Source organism: Pseudophryne corroboree, chromosome 9 (assembly GCF_028390025.1).
Source record: "Pseudophryne corroboree isolate aPseCor3 chromosome 9, aPseCor3.hap2, whole genome shotgun sequence".
NCBI lineage: Eukaryota > Metazoa > Chordata > Amphibia > Anura > Myobatrachidae > Pseudophryne > Pseudophryne corroboree.
This window is the reverse complement of record NC_086452.1, coordinates 122,522,698-122,541,207: the sequence shown is the minus strand read 5'-3', so window position 1 is coordinate 122,541,207 and position 18,510 is coordinate 122,522,698. Positions and strand designations below refer to the sequence as shown.

The following is an 18,510-nucleotide window of genomic DNA, read 5'->3' as shown; positions in this document are numbered from 1 at the left end:
AATCCAACTTTAATTAGGTCAGACTGCACATCACAAAACCTAGAAAGCCAATACAGAATATCTTGCTGTGGGATAGATACATTTCTGACAAAGATTGTTACCTTCACTTTATCCTGTTTGGTAACTAAGACAGCTTTAAATGCATCATATGGTTTAGATGATCTGTATGCCTGCCACTTCACCCAGAAATCATGAAGTTCCTGATAAGAAATAAAGCTTAAATTAAAAGCTGGTGTTTTAACTGGGTGAATGCAGGCATACAGATCTGAGGCATGGAATACTAAACCGAAAATCATCTGTAAAAAAACTTTCTTTAGTCGGTGTCTCGACTACACCAACCCACTTAAACTGAATCAAGTTCCTTCTCTTCCCTACTTTCCCTGACCCTACATTCATTTGAGGCATACTGGAACTTGTACTGGGTCTATTTACCATACTGGCATAACTCATAACACCTGAGACAGGCTGTCTGTTCACATCAGATGCTGCATTTTCTGTACATTGTTGCACATTTCTACTTTCACCAGAAACAGTCAAATTTTCTCTTCTTTCTCTTTCCATATTTAGCAGTTTAGCAGCCACCTTTGCTCTGCTAGGAGCACCCATCTGACCATACACAATATTAATCACTTCCTGCTGACCTGTTGACAGTGTACTTTTGTCCAGAGCCAACATTCCCTGCATGGTGTCTCAGATCCTGCTGCACAGGAGAGGTAACACACTTCTCCTCCCCTTCCTCCACCTGCTGCAGAACTTATATTAACCCCTGCAGCACTGGTAGAAGGGCCAGCAACAGTACCTTTATCTTCGTTCTCTGCTTTGGCCTTCAGAAGGAGTTTGGCTTTAATTATTTGCATCTCCAATTGGAAATCTTACAATTCGTCCTTTTCACATCTCACAGATGTTTATACTTGTGGGACAGGTTTATGCAGATTGGCTGTTCGGCAGGTACAGCATCAGCCACCATAGCTCCTGCTGCACCTGCAGTGCCCTGCACACTCTCCACAGCCTGCAGCATAGCTGGATAATGGGGAGACGCCTCCCCAACCCAAAACTCTGCAACAGAATCACCTCTGTCTGACTGACAGACCTCAGGGTCCTGGGCTTCCATCACTGCAGCCACCTCCAGCAGCTGATCACAGGATATAGTAGATGCAGTTCTTTCACTTTCAGCTTTAACTTTCCTCCAGCACCTATAGCCATGCTTTAACCCTATCCAGAGCGAAAGCACGTGACATGATCTCCTCTCTCAGAACTGGTCTCTCCAATTTGTAGCATCTGTTTCTCTTCTTTTTTTTTTGTGGTTATTCTTTGGTTAAGTCGCTGGGCTTCAGTTCTTTTATGCTGTAATGCTGGTATGTCTTCTCTGTCTCTTCTTCATCCTCAGTCCCTCCTGGGAATACTGGATCATTTTCCCTAGTATCTAATGGACAGGACACCCCCACTTCACTGATAGTCGGGCACGCAGCTTCTGCTGCCGCTCTACCTGGAGTTGATTCACTCAAGGGAGCACCCTCATTCAGTTTGAGGTTGTCTGCTTGCAGCTGATTGCCTTGGAGCACTATTAGAACAGTTGATCCCCACTGCCTCTGGCTGGTCACCTGCCGATATTGCCATGGCTCCATGGTTAGTTATAGCAGCAAATTCAGTGCTCTGATCAATGTCCATACACAGGGAGCTTTCTCCCCTGGGGGAATCCATCCCACCAGAGGAAGCCAACAAGGAAGCCCCCTGTAAAATGGATCTGCAGCAGCAGCTGGAGCTTGACACCAAACAACTTGTTCACAGCACATCCAGCTCCTTCTGCAAAGTCTCCACCCCAAGAGAATTACCTCCATGTGAGACCCAGGCACATACACTACTGTTCTTTTCAGAAGAATCACAGGCACATACAATACTGTTCTTCCCAGTAGTAATACAGGTACATACACTACAGTAACACAGGCACATACAATACTGTTCTTCCCAGTAGTAATACAGGTACATACACTACAGTAACACAGGCACATACACTACTGTTCTTTTCAGAAGAATCACAGGCACATACAATACTGTTCTTCCCAGTAGTAATACAGGTACATACACTACAGTAACACAGGCACATACAATACTGTTCTTCCCAGTAGTAATACAGGTACATACACTACAGTAACAGAGGCACATACACTACTGTTCTTTTCAGAAGAATCACAGGCACATACAATACTGTTCTTCCCAGTAGTAATACAGGTACATACACTACAGTAACAGAGGCACATACAATACTGTTCTCTCCAGAAGTAAAACAGGCACATACACTGCATATACACTACTGATCTCTCTAGGAGTAACACAAGAACATACACTACTGATCTCTCTAGGCATAACATATCAGCATAAACAACTATTCTTTCCAGGAGTAACCCAGGCACATACACTACTGTTCTCTCCAGGAGTAACACAGGCACATACACTACAGTAACACAGGCACATACACTACTGTTCTCTCCAGAAGTAACACAGGGGAAGATTTATTAACCTTCTTTGATGTATGTACCTGGTGATGCGCTCTTCTTAGCTGCAACGGTATCCAGTCACACCTGTTTCGGCGCCTCTATGTTTCAGATAGATCCCCACTGACATACCTGACTTACTACCATTCGTTCTGTCCGAACCTTAGTGTCTCCTGCCTTCTTCCAGTTCCCCGGCCAGACCCGGTGCTGCGGATGGCTTTTGGCAGCTACTGTACTTTTTTTTTTGCTTTGCGATCTCAAATAACTTTAATGATATCTTTACAGTGGGTCACGCGCCACAGTTCACCTCACACACACCGCACACAGCACATTCCTGGCGTCCACACATTCATTCCACGTATGCGCCAGCCTAACTCCCGAACTGCATGCTGGGAGTCACTGGACAGGGCATGCATGGAAGAACGGACTGCAGCCGAACGTTATGGTGGACACGTATCACCAGAGGGGTGTGATAAGGCGCTCCCATAATGTGCAAGCTTAGGATTGTAAATTCACCGGAAAGAAGGTCCCGCTTCACCCCGAAAATACGGTGAAGCGGAACCCTGTAAATAAAGAACCTTTAGCACGTTTTAATAAATCTACCCCACAGGCACATACACTACAGTAACACAGGTACATACACTACTGTTCTCTCCAGGAGTGACATAGGCACATAAACAACCATTCTCTAGATACTAATTTTCCTTAGAAGGCCGTGCTTTGCACCACAATATCATCATACCAGTATACCTCCCGGTGCTGCTTAATTATTTTCATAATGTACAGATTTGTATGTATATTATCTGAGTGTTCAGTGGTCTTCTACCCATTATCTACAAATCATCTAATAACCACACAATTACTATTAACGCAATATAAATGATCAATATTTTAACATTATGGCTGTTCACATTACAGACTGCTCTTTTATGCACAATTGTTGTATAATTGATGCATAAGAGAAAATGTTTGTAGTGATCAGGCAATAGTGCTTCTGAGTTTGATAAATGAGCCTTTTCATTCTGAGCTTCTCACATGCATGATTTATCTACTTGCCATACAAGCACTGATTACAATTTACTCATTTTGTCAGATTTGTTTGTTACAGTGGTATTAACCTTCTGTTACAATGGCATTAACCAATTGATGTAATGAACATGTTATCTCTTAAATAAATATAACACTGATAATTTATCACAAATGTTTACACTGTAAAAAGGTCAGATCAATAGTCCTAATGCTTCCAAGGAATCTGTGTGCCAAACTCTGTCGGGATTATGCTGAGACAGATTTCTTCCTTGTCACACTTACACAATGGTGGCATTCATTTTGTTAAAGCTAGCAGTATACAGCAAGCCAATTTTTGAGGAGACAGCTAAAATCCATATTCCTTGTCTAGTCTTAATTAGATACTGTACAATACAGTTCCTAGTAAACTGGCAGGTGACAATCTTGTGAATATTATATAAGCCAACAAAATGGACACCTCCAAGCTTTAATTGTCGCAAGGATCACTTTAATTGTCGCAACTTGTGCAACAGAATTGTTGGCCTTTTTATTGGGACAAAACTGGTTGATTTTTATGCATCTGTGACATAATTTACCTTTAATTGTCGCGTGTGCAAAAAATTATAATGACTCTGCTGTGGTACCCACAAAGTATTTGGTACCCCACCAAAGCTAGAGATAAATTATAAGGGGTATATTCAATTGAAGTCGAAAGCTGCCATCTGTCAAAAAGACGGCAGTTTTTTACTTTTTAAGGTTGAATCATGATTCGACCTGTTCAATATAACCCCATATTTTTCGACAAGCCGATCCACGTGCTTGTGTCGAAAACAGGGCCAAAACCAACAGGTTTTGGCCCCCTTTTCGACCATCTCAGTTCGACTTTAAAAAAAGTCGAGTGAGATGGGGAGAACAGTGCCGGAGATGGGGAGAGCTGAGGCGGGGATGGGGAGAGCCGAGGCGGGGACGGGGTGAGCAGCGCTGGAGGAAGTCACAGCCGCCGCTCACAGCAGTATTCATCCAGCTCCAGCAAGTGAGACCTCACTTGCTGGAGCCTGGTGGACGCTGCCGTGAACGGCAACTGTGAAAGAGGGGGAGACGGGGAGCAGCGGCTGACGGGGAGCGGCGGATGTGAGAGGAGGGACGGGGAGCGGCGGCTGTGAGAGAGGAGGGATGGGGAGAGGGGGAGATGGGAAGCGGCAGCTGATGGGGAGCAGCGGCTGTGACAGGGGGTACAGGGAGTGGCGGGTGTGAGAGGGGGATGGGGAGCGGCAGCTGTGAGAGAGGAGGGACTGGGGAGGAGACGGGGGAGAGCCATGGGCAGACGGGGGAGAGCAGCGCTACAGCAGCGGCTATATAGCCACTGCTGTAGCGCTGCTCATCCCCGTCTGCCCGCGGCTCTACCCCGTCTCCCCTCCCGCATCTCAATTCCACTTTTTTAAAAGTCAAATTGAGATGTCCATTGAATAGCCCAGGTTGGATCCATTAGATCCGACTTCAATTGAATATACCCCTAAGTCTATAAACATGTAAATGTATGTCATCAGTGTATACAAGTTATCTATGGTATAGTTCATCTATTTACATACTGCTGTGAAAAAGCTCTAGACACATCATTTGTGTATTTTTCAAGATTGCACCTTCACGGTGGACTATTTATTGTTGTATCTATTGTTTTATCTATTTGTATGGTATTACTGGATTGATTCCCCTGCAGGGACAATTTTAGTTAAATCTACAATTGAACCTCTACTATAGGCTCATTTATTCTGGAGATTTACACCTCAAATCATTTATACCTCTGGTCATCACAGCTTTGTGATATACCCCTGAGGAATTCATTCTGATGAAACGCATGGGTATTTTCTGAATTCCATCTGTATCGACATGAGCCAATAACAAAGAGCAAATCCGGATTTCTCCATGAATATATGAGTATACAGTAATCATCTGATGTTCTTTACGTCTGTATTGCATATGGATGTTTTTGATGTATTCTAATACTTGGCATGGAATATTTTAAAAGACTTTTAATTAATTAAAAATGTCTTATTTTACATTGTCTCTGAACCGATAATATCTAAGGTGGTATCACACTTCACTAATTATTGCTGGGATAACAATATATAAAAAAAATTCTAAAATGTGCAGAAGGTCTTTTTGTAACCAAACCAATCATTTTACTGAGTGTGGCATCATCATGACCAATCAAATATAATGGCCTATTTATCAAATAGGGAAGAGCCCTAAATAAATCTTATCATATAATTTAGAGATTCTCCCTAATTGCCATTACTCACAGAATGCAATGGCTATTGCCATGTATTGCCTGCCATAACCATCAAATGGGCTCTACTGCAATAGCTTTGCTATGCATGGGGAAGATCATTGCTGAGGTACTTAAGACAGGGGGGCCCGGGGGATTATATTGTGTATACCTCCCAACATGACCCATTCCAGGATGGACAAAATGCTCTCTACTTGGCCTTCCCTCTTAATATATGATTGGCATCACCTGTGTTGAACTAACTAACTGACAAGAAGCGTATTTCAACACAGGTGGTTGCAATCGTAAATTAAGAGGGAAGCCCAGGTAGAGAGCATTTTGTCCTTCCTGGAATGGGTCTGTTGGGAGGTATGGATTGTTTATATTAAATTTAAACCAATAGTGTATACTAGATTTAAACTAATAGTTTAATAATGCCTGAGTACTGTTTATAGCTCCACCTAATTAAAAGACAAATATTTTATAACGTTTTATTGTTGTGGTACAAAGACAACTTAAACAACCTTAAGATAAACATAGAAAGATACATTCTATAATTTATCATGCAAAATGAAATAGCAGCAGCCCCTGTACTACTTAAACACTGGAAAAGGACTGGAGGAGGACAAATGCTCTCATTAAATAACAGGTTATACAGGACCATGGGTGGATTTATGGGTGAGAGCACCCCTAGGCACAACAATAACAGCCACAACCCACCTGCCTAATTTCATTATTTTTATTAATTGGTTTATAAGCCCTCATTTTAGGATAGCCAATTTAATAGAATAACAAAAAGCCACCATGGCATTTTTTATTTCGATTATGTATACATATATACTAAGTAGGATAGCTTACAGTGGCAGTTTGTGCATGTTCTACCCATTTACACTCCATTCAAGATGGAATATGGTACAGTACAGTGGAAATATTTTGCAGTTACTGGTACTTTTTGGGCTGACAGTACCAACTCAAGCAAGCAAGTGCTACCGCCAAACAAGTGTTGCCCCTAGGCACACGCCCCCCGTGCCTAATGGGAAATTCACCACTGCACAGGACCCATACACCCAGGTGGGGAGAAGAAGAAGCTGTGTTCCCTGAGTCACTTGCAGCTCTCTTCCCCCTCCAATTTCTCCTCTTGTTGGGAAGTTTCATTGGTAGCTCATGCAAGCTGATACTCCTGTGTCTCTTCCTGCACTGCTTACTTTCCTGCTCACATTCTGGCTGCATGGTTCTGCTGCTGCACAAGAGGGAGAGTTAGTGATTTCACTGTCTGCGGTCGGGGGGCCCCCTAACAGAGGGGAGCTTGGGGTACAGTATCCCCTGTGCCCCCACATTAATCTGGCTATGGAGAAGATGTTTAACACATATTTATGAAGGACAACAGGAGTAACTGTAAGCTAACTGTCTTTCTAGGTTATTGCCATCTCAGGATGGAGGAAGCAGACACAGTAAAATTTAAGAAAAATGCTTTATAAATAAAAAGTTGTCCTTATTTTTATTTAAAAAAATGATTTTAAATTGTAGCTTAATTTTTGATATTTTTTTTACAATTTGTTCTTATTTTTGTTTTTACATTTAACCAATCTGTACCTGGAAGCCAAAGATAAGCCTTCCAGTCTGGTCATCTGTGTGCAATTCATCTGTGTGACCTGGCAATGCTGGGTTACATATGAACAGGTGAGGAGAGTGAGAAACCAACTGGCTGTTTATGTGATAAGTCATTGTTTACTGCTGTAAGCCAGGATTGCCACTGTCCCAGATACATCTACTATCAATTGCCGTGATGAGTAGCAGGAGAAAATTGGACTTTTCAGGGCTATTTGATAAATAGACCCCAACATCTGATTGTAGATGAATAATCGTTTCAAACAAATAAATCCCTCCAACTGAAGTTAATAATGAAATACCTCAAATTAAACATGTGTGAGACTGTCCTTCAATGAGATGAAAGTTTAGTAGTCAACAACTTCATTGGATTTAGGTTTATTGGCATGGTATTTTTAGAAAATGGATCAGTGGGCAAGTATAAAGAAGTATCTTACTAATAATTTGAGTGCAGTGTATTATGAAGGTGGCACCTGTGTACGGTTTTCTTATCTAATTCAAATATTTATTTTAGACTTGCAGCATTAATGAGGACACTGATTTTGGCAACTCTCAAAGTCTTTGATCCTGTGCAATGACAGTGTCCTCTAACAATATAAAACAGGAGCTGATCCCAGGTATTGTCCATAGATTGAGGTGAACCCAACAATCTGCACAATGAAGAGTATCATTTTCTTTATGCTGGTTGGTCTCAGCCTTGGCAATGAAGGTAAGAAACTCCTTGGTTCTAGTAAATAGTTGTTGCATTATGTGTAGTATATTTTCATTTCTGCAATACTTTGAAGTTCAATATTGATGAGTCATAGCCAAAGTTGGTATTATAAAGTAGGGATCTGCATCGATATCTGATATTTCAGAAATACTGTAGAAATTTTTCTGACTGGAGGGTCATGATATTTCAACCAATATGGTGCAGTCTATATATCATGCAGATCGATCCTATTGCTATGATATACTACATCTTTCCTATCCCAACACTCTCCTACATTGGTTTTTGTCTGTCCTGAGATTCTCTGAGAGGCTAAGAACTTCATGGTGTCTCCTTATAGGCGCTCTCTACCTCTCAGAGACTTTCAGAGCTGCAGCCGAGTGCTGCAGATCTGCTGTAGACAGCAGTTGCTCATGTGCAGCACCTAACATTGATATTTAGTAATACAGTACCAATATTATTCTGAACATACCTGTATTATGTATCATTCCAAATATGGCGATCCCATATCAGCCCAGAATATCGATAAAGGAACACTGATTGGTCATCCTTAGTATCAAGATATACCGTACTTACCATATAAAGCGTAAGATGGACATAGGAGTGATTTTAGAGGTCTTATTGAGATGGTAATTTACATCTATATGTTTAAAAACAAAACCATTTTATAATGATTATTTTATGTCAGTATTTATTATCAAATTAAATTTTACTTAATTATCAAGGCTTAACTTTTAGATTTTACAACCTTTGCTGTTGTATAAATTAAGGCATAACGTAATAAAGGCAACAAATGTTAAAAAATATTGTCTTTAATTATTGGTCTGGAATCGATGTATAATAAAACATTTTTAAATTGTTTCCTAAAATACATCAGGAGTATCAGTGGAGGTGGAGGAGGGGGCGACTGAGCAAATGCCCTCTAAATGTTTAATGACAGCAATACAGGTATTATTGGTTTTTTTATGTCATTTGTAGTTAAAAGAAATTGAAGGAAGTTAACACATTTCATTTATACATATAGTAGCTGAGTTGGGCAAAAATTAAAAAAAGATCAAATGTACACCTTAGCAAAGTCATCTTGACCCTGAAGAGAGACAGAATTAAACATTGTAGAGGTATATAGGATAGGGAAGGGGGGAGGGGTGATGTCCTGTAAATTGGGCTGTAAATTACAGTGTAAAAATAAATGTGTTCGTTATGGCATTTATAATGTTGACAGTCATAATGTGGACTACAACAAATCAATAGGTACTGCACGTCGACATGTTCATAATGACAACATGCACGATGTTGACTTGGAACATGTTAACACTGCCGCAACATTGACAGTTTGAAATGAGAACAGCTAACCCTAATGTATATTGCCAACATTCTGACAATGTACATGTCATATATACAGTAAACATTTTAACCATGTTGACATTTTGCAGATGTCGGCATGTTCAATGTCATCATTTTAGCCGTGGTGACATGATAAAATTCGACATTTTGTTGTTGACATAATGACTGTCTATATTGTGAATGCAGACATGCTGACTGCACAGCAGAATAAAGCTGTCCAGTATTTAGAGGCTACATGTAAAAGTAGTCAGTTTTTATCTCACATGCAAAAAAAAAAAAAAAAAAATGTATTTGCACCCTTTACATTAATATGGTTTGTCTAGGTGCACAGCTGTACTTTTTTTTCTTCCCTTTAGTGCCATTTAGCTCCATAGGGTTCTAAACTGACCCCAACAAAGACACATAGATACAGTACAGTAGCAACATGATCATATAGCTGACTGACAGCATGAATATCAAGCTAATCTGGTATAGGATTAAATACAACAGATAAAAGTACAAAAAATGCAAGATAATATTATCGTATATATATGTATATATATATATATATATATATATATACATAGCAAGTGGAAGGAGGCGGCGCTCAGAGACTTTCCAATTTCAAACGTGAACAAGTTTAATGGCTTAGTGATGCACCATTAAACTTGTTCACGTTTGAAATTGGAAAGTCTCTGAGTGCCGCCTTCTTCCGCTTGATACATTGGGGGCTGTTCAGTCCATGAGGAAGGCACTGTGAGCATATTACCACTGCAGCCGAGGGCCTGCTGGAGTGCTGGATCTCTCTGTATGTATACATATATATATATATATATATATATATATATATATAGTGAGGTGGATGCCCGGCACTCTGGACTCAGTAAATGTAGTAAATGATAGGCCCTACGGTACTGTCAACGTTTCAATTTATTGTAAATTTTCCTCAAGACATATGAACAAAATAGACAAACACTCACCTTATATCCCCACCATTGTGCTCAGTGCGCGGGCCGTTGCGGGGGACCGCCTCCCGGCGAGGTCCGTCGGGCCGGAAGTCTCCCGTCAGCTGTTGCGCAGTAAAAAGACGTCATCACGTATAGCGTGATGCACGTCCAGTGCTGGGTTACCATGACATCGCTAGAAACAACAACAATGATTGCATAAGCTTAGCAATGATCGCTATAAAAGACAGATTAAATACTGTGCTGCAAATCTGTAAAACTATACACTGTTATCCACTGGTATCTGATATGCATTTCTTAAAAGTGGCAGTATAAGAAAGTCAAGGAAGTAAAAGAGAGAGAGAGAAAGAAAGACGAGGAGAGGGACACAGAAGAAGAAAGGGGAAAAAAGACTTATGATAGCCATATTGAAATTAAAGAAAACAAGATAGAGGTACCATATCATTAAGGCCCCGAGGGGTTACAGTGTCCAGTTTGTGAATCCACCTTGATTCACATCTCAGAAGGGCCTTGCCCCGGTCACCACCCGACGGACCTCGCCGGGAGGCGGTCCCCCGCAACGGCCCGCGCACTGAGCACAATGGTGGGGATATAAGGTGAGTGTTTGTCTATTTTGTTCATATGTCTTGAGGAAAATTTACAATAAATTGAAACGTTGACAGTACCGTAGGGCCTATCATTTACTACATTTACTGAGTCCAGAGTGCCGGGCATCCACCTCACTACAAACACGTGAAAACGTCAGCACGGGCACCGGACCAAGTTACCCTTCCTTCCAAAGAGTGCCGGACCATCACATACCTATATATATATATATATATATATATAATAAAACACAAATTCCCAAGTGCGCTAAGATGGAATGTATTTACACACTTCTTCAGGCGATAATTTCGTCAGAATGTAGACTGGAGGATATTTAAAACTGCGGACCTGTAACTGACACCCCTCACCAAAATAGTCACCCAAACAAGAGGCCAATCGGCCAATTAGTAAAAAGTTGTTTTAATAACATGTAATTGAACATATGAGTTTTTACACAGTTCACAATATAAAATTATATGAATAAAATACAACCAAAAGAATACACAGCCAACACGTTTGTGAGATGGATCCTAGATACCCCTCACCTTTTGCAAGGTGCGAGCTCAACAGGGAGTATCTTCACAAACTAGATTGTGATCCTTTGACTGACAAACCCAACGCGTTTCGTCTTATCGACTTCATCAGGGGTAACGAGTATAGAAAAAGGACTAATTTGCTCTCGATGGATTTGTATAAATGATCCTATCCTCAAAAATGGATTATTCGAAATATATCGGGACTTAATAAGTGGAGCTCTTATATCCGGACTCCTAATGAATGTTTCTTCTAAAAAGTATAATCAATTAAGTGATGATGTTTTATATGGACTACCTTAAAGCTAATTTAGGCATGAAATCTTTATCAAACCGCCTAGAGGAATTATTGATTCTAGCCTCCTAGGAGTGCTGACAACCGAATATCGGTTTACTCTGTGACTTCCACATGCAGCTAAAGTTTTCCCAGGATCCATTCTGTGAGACCTATGGAGGAAGCCACATCATTTATACCTTTGAGATTGTCAAACCAGCCATTTAATTCTGGAGTTTTCTACTGTATGAAGGTCAATACTTGAATTAGAAGTAGTCTCGGTTCTTAAAAGTGGATACCATTTTTTAGGTAGTTTACAAAAATGCCGATATTCGGTTGTCAGCACTCCTAGGAGGCTAGAATCAATAATTCCTCTAGGCGGTTTGATAAAGATTTCACGCCTAAATTAGCTTTAAGGTAGTCCATATAAAACATCATCACTTAATTGATTATACTTTTTAGAAGAAACATCCATTAGGAGTCCGGATATAAGAGCTCCACTTATTAAGTCCCAATATATTTCGAATAATCCTTTTTTGAGGATAGGATCATTTATACAAATCCATCGAGAGCAAATTAGTCCTTTTTCTATACTCGTTACCCCTGACGAAGTCGATAAGACGAAACGCGTTGGGTTTGTCAGTCAAAGGATCACAATCTAGTTTGTGAAGATACTCCCTGTTGAGCTCGCACCTTGCAAAAGGTGAGGGGTATCTAGGATCCATCTCACAAACGTGTTGGCTGTGTATTCTTTTGGTTGTATTTTATTCATATAATTTTATATTGTGAACTGTGTAAAAACTCATATGTTCAATTACATGTTATTAAAACAACTTTTTACTAATTGGCCGATTGGCCTCTTGTTTGGGTGACTATTTTGGTGAGGGGTGTCGGTTACAGGTCCCCAGTTTTAAATATCCTCCAGTCTACATTCTGACGAAATTATCGCCTGAAGAAGTGTGTAAATACATTCCATCTTAGCGCACTTGGGAATTTGTGTTTTATTCTGTATGTTTTGAGGTCTCCCAACAAAGATCTCTCCCGAAGTGCTGCTCCCAGGTTGGCGCGAGATAAAGATACTATTGTGTTTTATATATATATATATATATATATATATACTGTATATAGTTCAGTTTAATGACAAGGTGCAAAGAACAATTCTAAGGGGGTTATTCTTCAGAGTTGTTAGCAAACCAAAAAAGTTAGCAATTGTGGCAGAGCCATGCTGCACTGCAGGTGGGGCAGATATAACATGTGCAGAGAGAGTTAGATTTGGGTGGGGTGTGTTCAAATCTAAATCTGAATTGTAGTGTAAAAATAATGCAGCCAGTATTTACCATGCACAGAAAAAATATAGCCCACCCATTCTAAATCTCTCTGCACATGTTACATCTGCCCCACCTGCAGTGCAACATGGTTTTGCCCAATTGCTAACTTTCTTGGTTTGCTAACAACACTGAATAACATCCTAAATCCATAGTAACCATAAAGATATCAGCTTTCATTAGTCTTAAGGCCCGTATTCACGGGGAGATGTGGGGAGAGATGTGCGCTGAGCGAATCGCTCAGCACACATCTCTTCCCCCGCTCAGCACACAGTGCGATGTGTGCTGAGCGTGCAGGGAGGGGACGGGGGTCCGCTCATTTCACCCAGCAGGTGAAATGAGTGACATGCCAATCATGCCAATCTAGCACCAGCGATAGCCCCGCGCATCACTATCGCTGTGGGGGTACACACGGAGGGATCATGCTTAAAATCTAAGCAATGTAGTCAGATCGCTTAGATTTTATGCCGGGATCGCTCTGTGAGTACCCCCCTTAAGTACTGTACAATAGATCGGTTAAGTTCATAGCTTGTTGCTTGCTATCAGTCACAACATGTATTGTTCCTGGCATTGTTTTATTGATTATAATGCTATGGCCACATAATTATACTGAAATGCTATGGCTTCCTTAGCTGTGATGTTGGGTGTGTTTGTGATTCACTTCACTGTAATTAACCTGAGTTCTGCATATCACATATTTCATGAATAGTATTATTGTATTTACTATTATTTTCTTTTGTTCAATAGCATTGCTCACCTGACTTGCTGACTAAACTTGCCAAAACCCTTTGTATGCATAGAAATGAGGTAACTATATATGTTGCTTTTGATGCTCTTATATGTATATTGCAAGTGAAAGATGTAAGTGTATATGAAACAGAACAAAAGTAGAATACAACTTAAGTGATGAGACAGAAAGCATGTAAAATATCATTTTGGATCTATTATAAATGATATATTTAGCAAACAGATATTTTTATTGGTTTGCATACCAAGCGATAAATAGCCATGGCATATCATTAGCTGGAATACCTATAGCCCAATAAATATTTTTTATATGTGAGAACATTTTTGTTCATACTGTATCCACATATTTAGTATACAAGAAAACCAGAGCACTCCCTATTGAAACATATGTCCTTACTAAGCCCTGCTATTATACGAGAAATATTCTAAAATAAAAATATCAAGCAGCTGTATTGTAATCCTAATTTACAGCAACAGCACTGAAATAAAAAATATATAAACATAAAATTCATATTTTATATATATATATATATATATATATATATATATATTCACTATGGGTTCAGTACCAAGTAGTTGCTTTCTGTCTAATAATAATAATAATTAATATTTTGTATATTTCCAAACCCTCATGGTGAAACTCTGCTTTCAAAAATGAACACACTCTAGAGATCCTGATAGACATATAACTTTAGGTGGCACTGCAATAATTATTACCAATAATTATTGCAATAATTGGGGCACTGCAGTAATTATTACCAGTCAGTATCACAATGGATATTTTCATTTTGGGAGGCCCATTTATCATATAATATTTTCAGGTGTTTTCAAGGTGGATCCCCTAAAAGTATTAAGTAGGGATCGCAGAAGATATCTCCATATCTGTCTCAGTCAGAAACGGAGGGACCATAGCAGCTGCAGGCCCCATAGGTTTCTATGGGGCCTGCGACACAGTCAGGTTTACCAAGCTCCAGAATGTTAAGCATTCTAGAGTTTGACCCATAAGTCAACTCTATCTGAAAATGGCATTAGCTGCTGTAGCCTGTGAGCTACATTCCACAGAAATTACCGAGATTTGTTGCCTCTGGTATCCCTCCCATGCAATAACAGACATGTAGACTGTGCATGGGCAGGGGGACCCCAGATCCCGAAGGACAACTGAAATTATCGCTTTTGTAATCATTTAATTTCTTACACATCATATGGAAAGGTACCCAGTCTCAGGTGATTAATAGCACATCTGGGTGATCTGTAATCACCATAGCATATGATAATAAATTATAGTTATCCAGTTTAAAGTTAAATCACAGGATCAGTGGTAGCCAGGGGTGTAACCAGAACTTTGTGTGCCAAATAGCAACATATTTTAGGGGCCCCTCTACCAATGATTTTTGAGAGACACCTCTCCAAAGCAGTTGATATTTTTACGCCCCATAATAGTGCCCTGGTTCATTTTCTGAACCATAATAGTGCCCTAAATAATGTAATGTCCTATAGTAGTGGCCTAGTTAATATAGTAGTGTCCCTTTATTTTATGAACCATCATAGTTCTCTAGTTTGCATTATGTCACATTGTAGGGCTGCCAGGACACATAATTCCACACTGTGTCCCCAATTCACATTATAACATATAGTACCCCCAATTCACATTATGACATACAGTGGCCCCCTATTCATACTGTGCCACCTTAGTGCCCCAATTCTTATCATGTAACATTCTAGTGCTCTCTACATTACAATGAACTGATGAGAGTATGACACATTACAGTGCCCTCCAGTTCATATTGTGCCACATTACAGTGCCACCTTACCATTATAACATCCACTACACACTCCTGTCACTGAAAATGTGATGTTCCACAATTCAGGATAAACAATAGATCAGCCTGAATTGCTTAGCAGGCAAATCTGGGAAATTGGTATGCAACTTTATAACCTGAGCCGAGGCTTCCCTAACATCTGGGCCCCTTAGCAATGGCATCCCTTGCACCCACTGTAATCACGCCCATGGCAGTAGTGAAAACTGCTGTCCTTGCAAATTACATCCCTGGCATATTGGAGGAGTCTTTCACATGCCTTGAAAAATACACAAAAGACTACAGAGTATACAGAGCCGGCAACAGGGGAGGTCAAAGGGGACACCTGTACCAGGCCCCAAGGATCAGAGGGGCCACAAGGATATGGCCCTTAGTGCCCGACAGGGATGTGACCCGTCTTGTCTAAATAAGGCAGCGATCTGTAGGCAGTGTGGGCGTAGTCTCAGAGTGACAGGAGCCTCTCAAACACAGTGACTGTGCTGCGCGAGTGTGCGCCCACTCTTCTGGGTCCAGTTCTGTTGCAGGCAGTTACAGGACATGGCAGCAGCTTTGTGATGGCCTTTTCTGGTGGGGTGTGAGGGCCACATGGTACATGCTGTGCGCTGTTTGGGTCTGGATACTTGGGAGTGCAGCACAGGTGAGTCTTTCCCCAGGGTTAGAGTGGTTTGGTGAGGGGATTCAGGGCTTTAGGACAGGGTGGGGGAGCTGGGAATACAGCATGGAGTAATTGGGAAGAGACAGACTGTGGGGTGTGTGGGAGGAAGGAGATATACATTATATACAAAACAGTGTAGATCGCACACACTTTCAGTCATAAATGGATGGGTGCACGGTGATCAATAGTGCATATCAAAAACTGTGGAAAATCCACATAAACCAGCACACCTAAAGTAGCAGCAAAATCCATTGAATTTAATTCATATATTTCTTTTGAAAAAAAGTGCATCGTGCAGACATAAGAATAAACAGCAATAGAGATGAAAAAATGATACTTAGCAGGTCAGTGCATCGTGGCAAGTGACAGCTCCTACAGCTGTTTCTGGGCAACAGCACCTTCGTCAGGGAAAGCCATCAGTAAGTCTAGCCATCACCAGAGATCACATATATACAAACTCTGATTACAACACAAAACAAACACCTGTTTAATCTGCTGGTATGATGTCCCAGTGCTCACCTATCAGATGCACATGGTGTACTGCGCTCACTCCTTCCCCGTCACTGCATAATGCCCTGATCACTTAGAGCCAGTCGTGCAGGGTTTATGGGCCGCCACTTCTAGATGTCGAAACAAACTCCTCGGACGGATGCAGCAGGGGACGGACCAACGTGACGCGAAACTTGCTCCAACGTCAGCAGCATCAACATCCGGGCGTCCCTGTCTCTGTAGATGTTGCCAGGCAACTCGTGGCAACGCTCCCCTCATCATGGTTGGCCAATGGTGCACTTGCAGAGGCAGGGGGAAATACTAGTGAGCCATGTGTAAACAATCAAAAATATAAGACTACATCAATAAATGCAGTCTCTGAACAATGAAAGGGACATGTAAACAAACCAGAACAGATTGTGGGGACCAAAGATCATTTCTCACTAAGGACAGGATGAAGTGTGAATTTACATGACTAACAAAGGGGAGTATATAATATTAACCCTATTTTAGTAAATATAAATTATTGGGTCCATCAGATAAACCAGCTTGATCTTCCTCATCCATACTCAGAAAAAAGGGGTAAACGACAACTCCTCGTTTAGTCCATTTGGTGCCATTGTCTCCATATTATAAATGCATTTACACTCCTTTTGTAGTAGGCTTGTGTTCCTGTCACCTCCTCTACGGGAGGGGGGAACTTGTTCAATTGGCATTAATTGCAGTGTCATTGGCATTACTTGGAGAGTCCTTGATCATGTGCTTTGCTGCCTTAAAATGACGTGCTACTGGTGGTGTGGTGGCATCTAATTTAATAAGAGCTTTCTTAATTGAGCTTACGATGCATATATCAGGGTCAGGCGGTGAGCTAAATGACTCAGGAGGCACTGGCTAGCACCAGAGCCAGATTTACACACAATATATGCGTCGAAGGGTACATCTGGGCATTATGCAGTGGTACAGCACTATAAACTACTGGAAATTTAGTGAGATTTGTTTAGAGATGTGTGGAGAAGATAGGCAGGGGAGGCACTGCCTCACATGCCATATACATTTTACTCCACAGTTTTGGCAATAAAAATGATTAGAATAATACAAATAAGATATTTCAAACATATTCTTTGTGTTTTTAATATACTTTATACAGTCAAAACTCTGGCACAACGTTACTATGACAGGAAAGACTCTGCCTCACCTGCCTCACCCCACTGCACGTCACATTTATATATAGATATAGATCGGACGGAGAATCTTCTCCGAAACATGTCGGCCCACGGTCAATAAATGACACTTGCTTAAATTCTTGACTCAAGTCTGCTGAGTGTCGCCTGAAATTTTCTTGCTGTACAGTGGAGCTCCAATACCCCACGAGGAGGGCACCGCAGCATTTATACCAGTATTGATCTGAGTGCCGGACTTCTACTGGACACATATATATATATATATATATATATATATATATTCTGAGGGGGCCCCAGGGATATCACTGTACCGGGCCCCAAGACTTCTGTTGCTGGCCCTGAGCATACTGTATATTCAACTTTTCAGAACTCTATTAATGGTTCTTTCATTGGGAACAAGCATCATATACAGTAGGCTTACCTTGTAAGCAGTTTACGACGTGTAGGACGTTGTGAGCCCATCACAGACCTGGCTACTCTAGTTATCTGTTTAACGGTCCATCAACTATCCACCTCCATTAATAGTTTGTGAC

General features: G+C 40.9%; 1 protein-coding gene across 1 annotated transcript in view; it reads left to right on the top strand.

Annotated features, from left to right (window-relative positions):
• The first annotated feature begins 8,015 nt into the window (after window positions 1-8,015).
• The window catches only part of LOC134956771 (uncharacterized), a 68,760-nt gene continuing 58,265 nt past the window's right edge, over window positions 8,016-18,510 (top strand). The window contains exons 1-3 of the mRNA XM_063938733.1: window positions 8,016-8,083; window positions 8,961-9,031; window positions 13,836-13,895. Coding sequence (XP_063794803.1) covers window positions 8,032-8,083; window positions 8,961-9,031; window positions 13,836-13,895 — 183 coding nt within the window. The 5' untranslated portion in view covers window positions 8,016-8,031. The remainder of the gene's footprint in view (window positions 8,084-8,960; window positions 9,032-13,835; window positions 13,896-18,510) is intronic.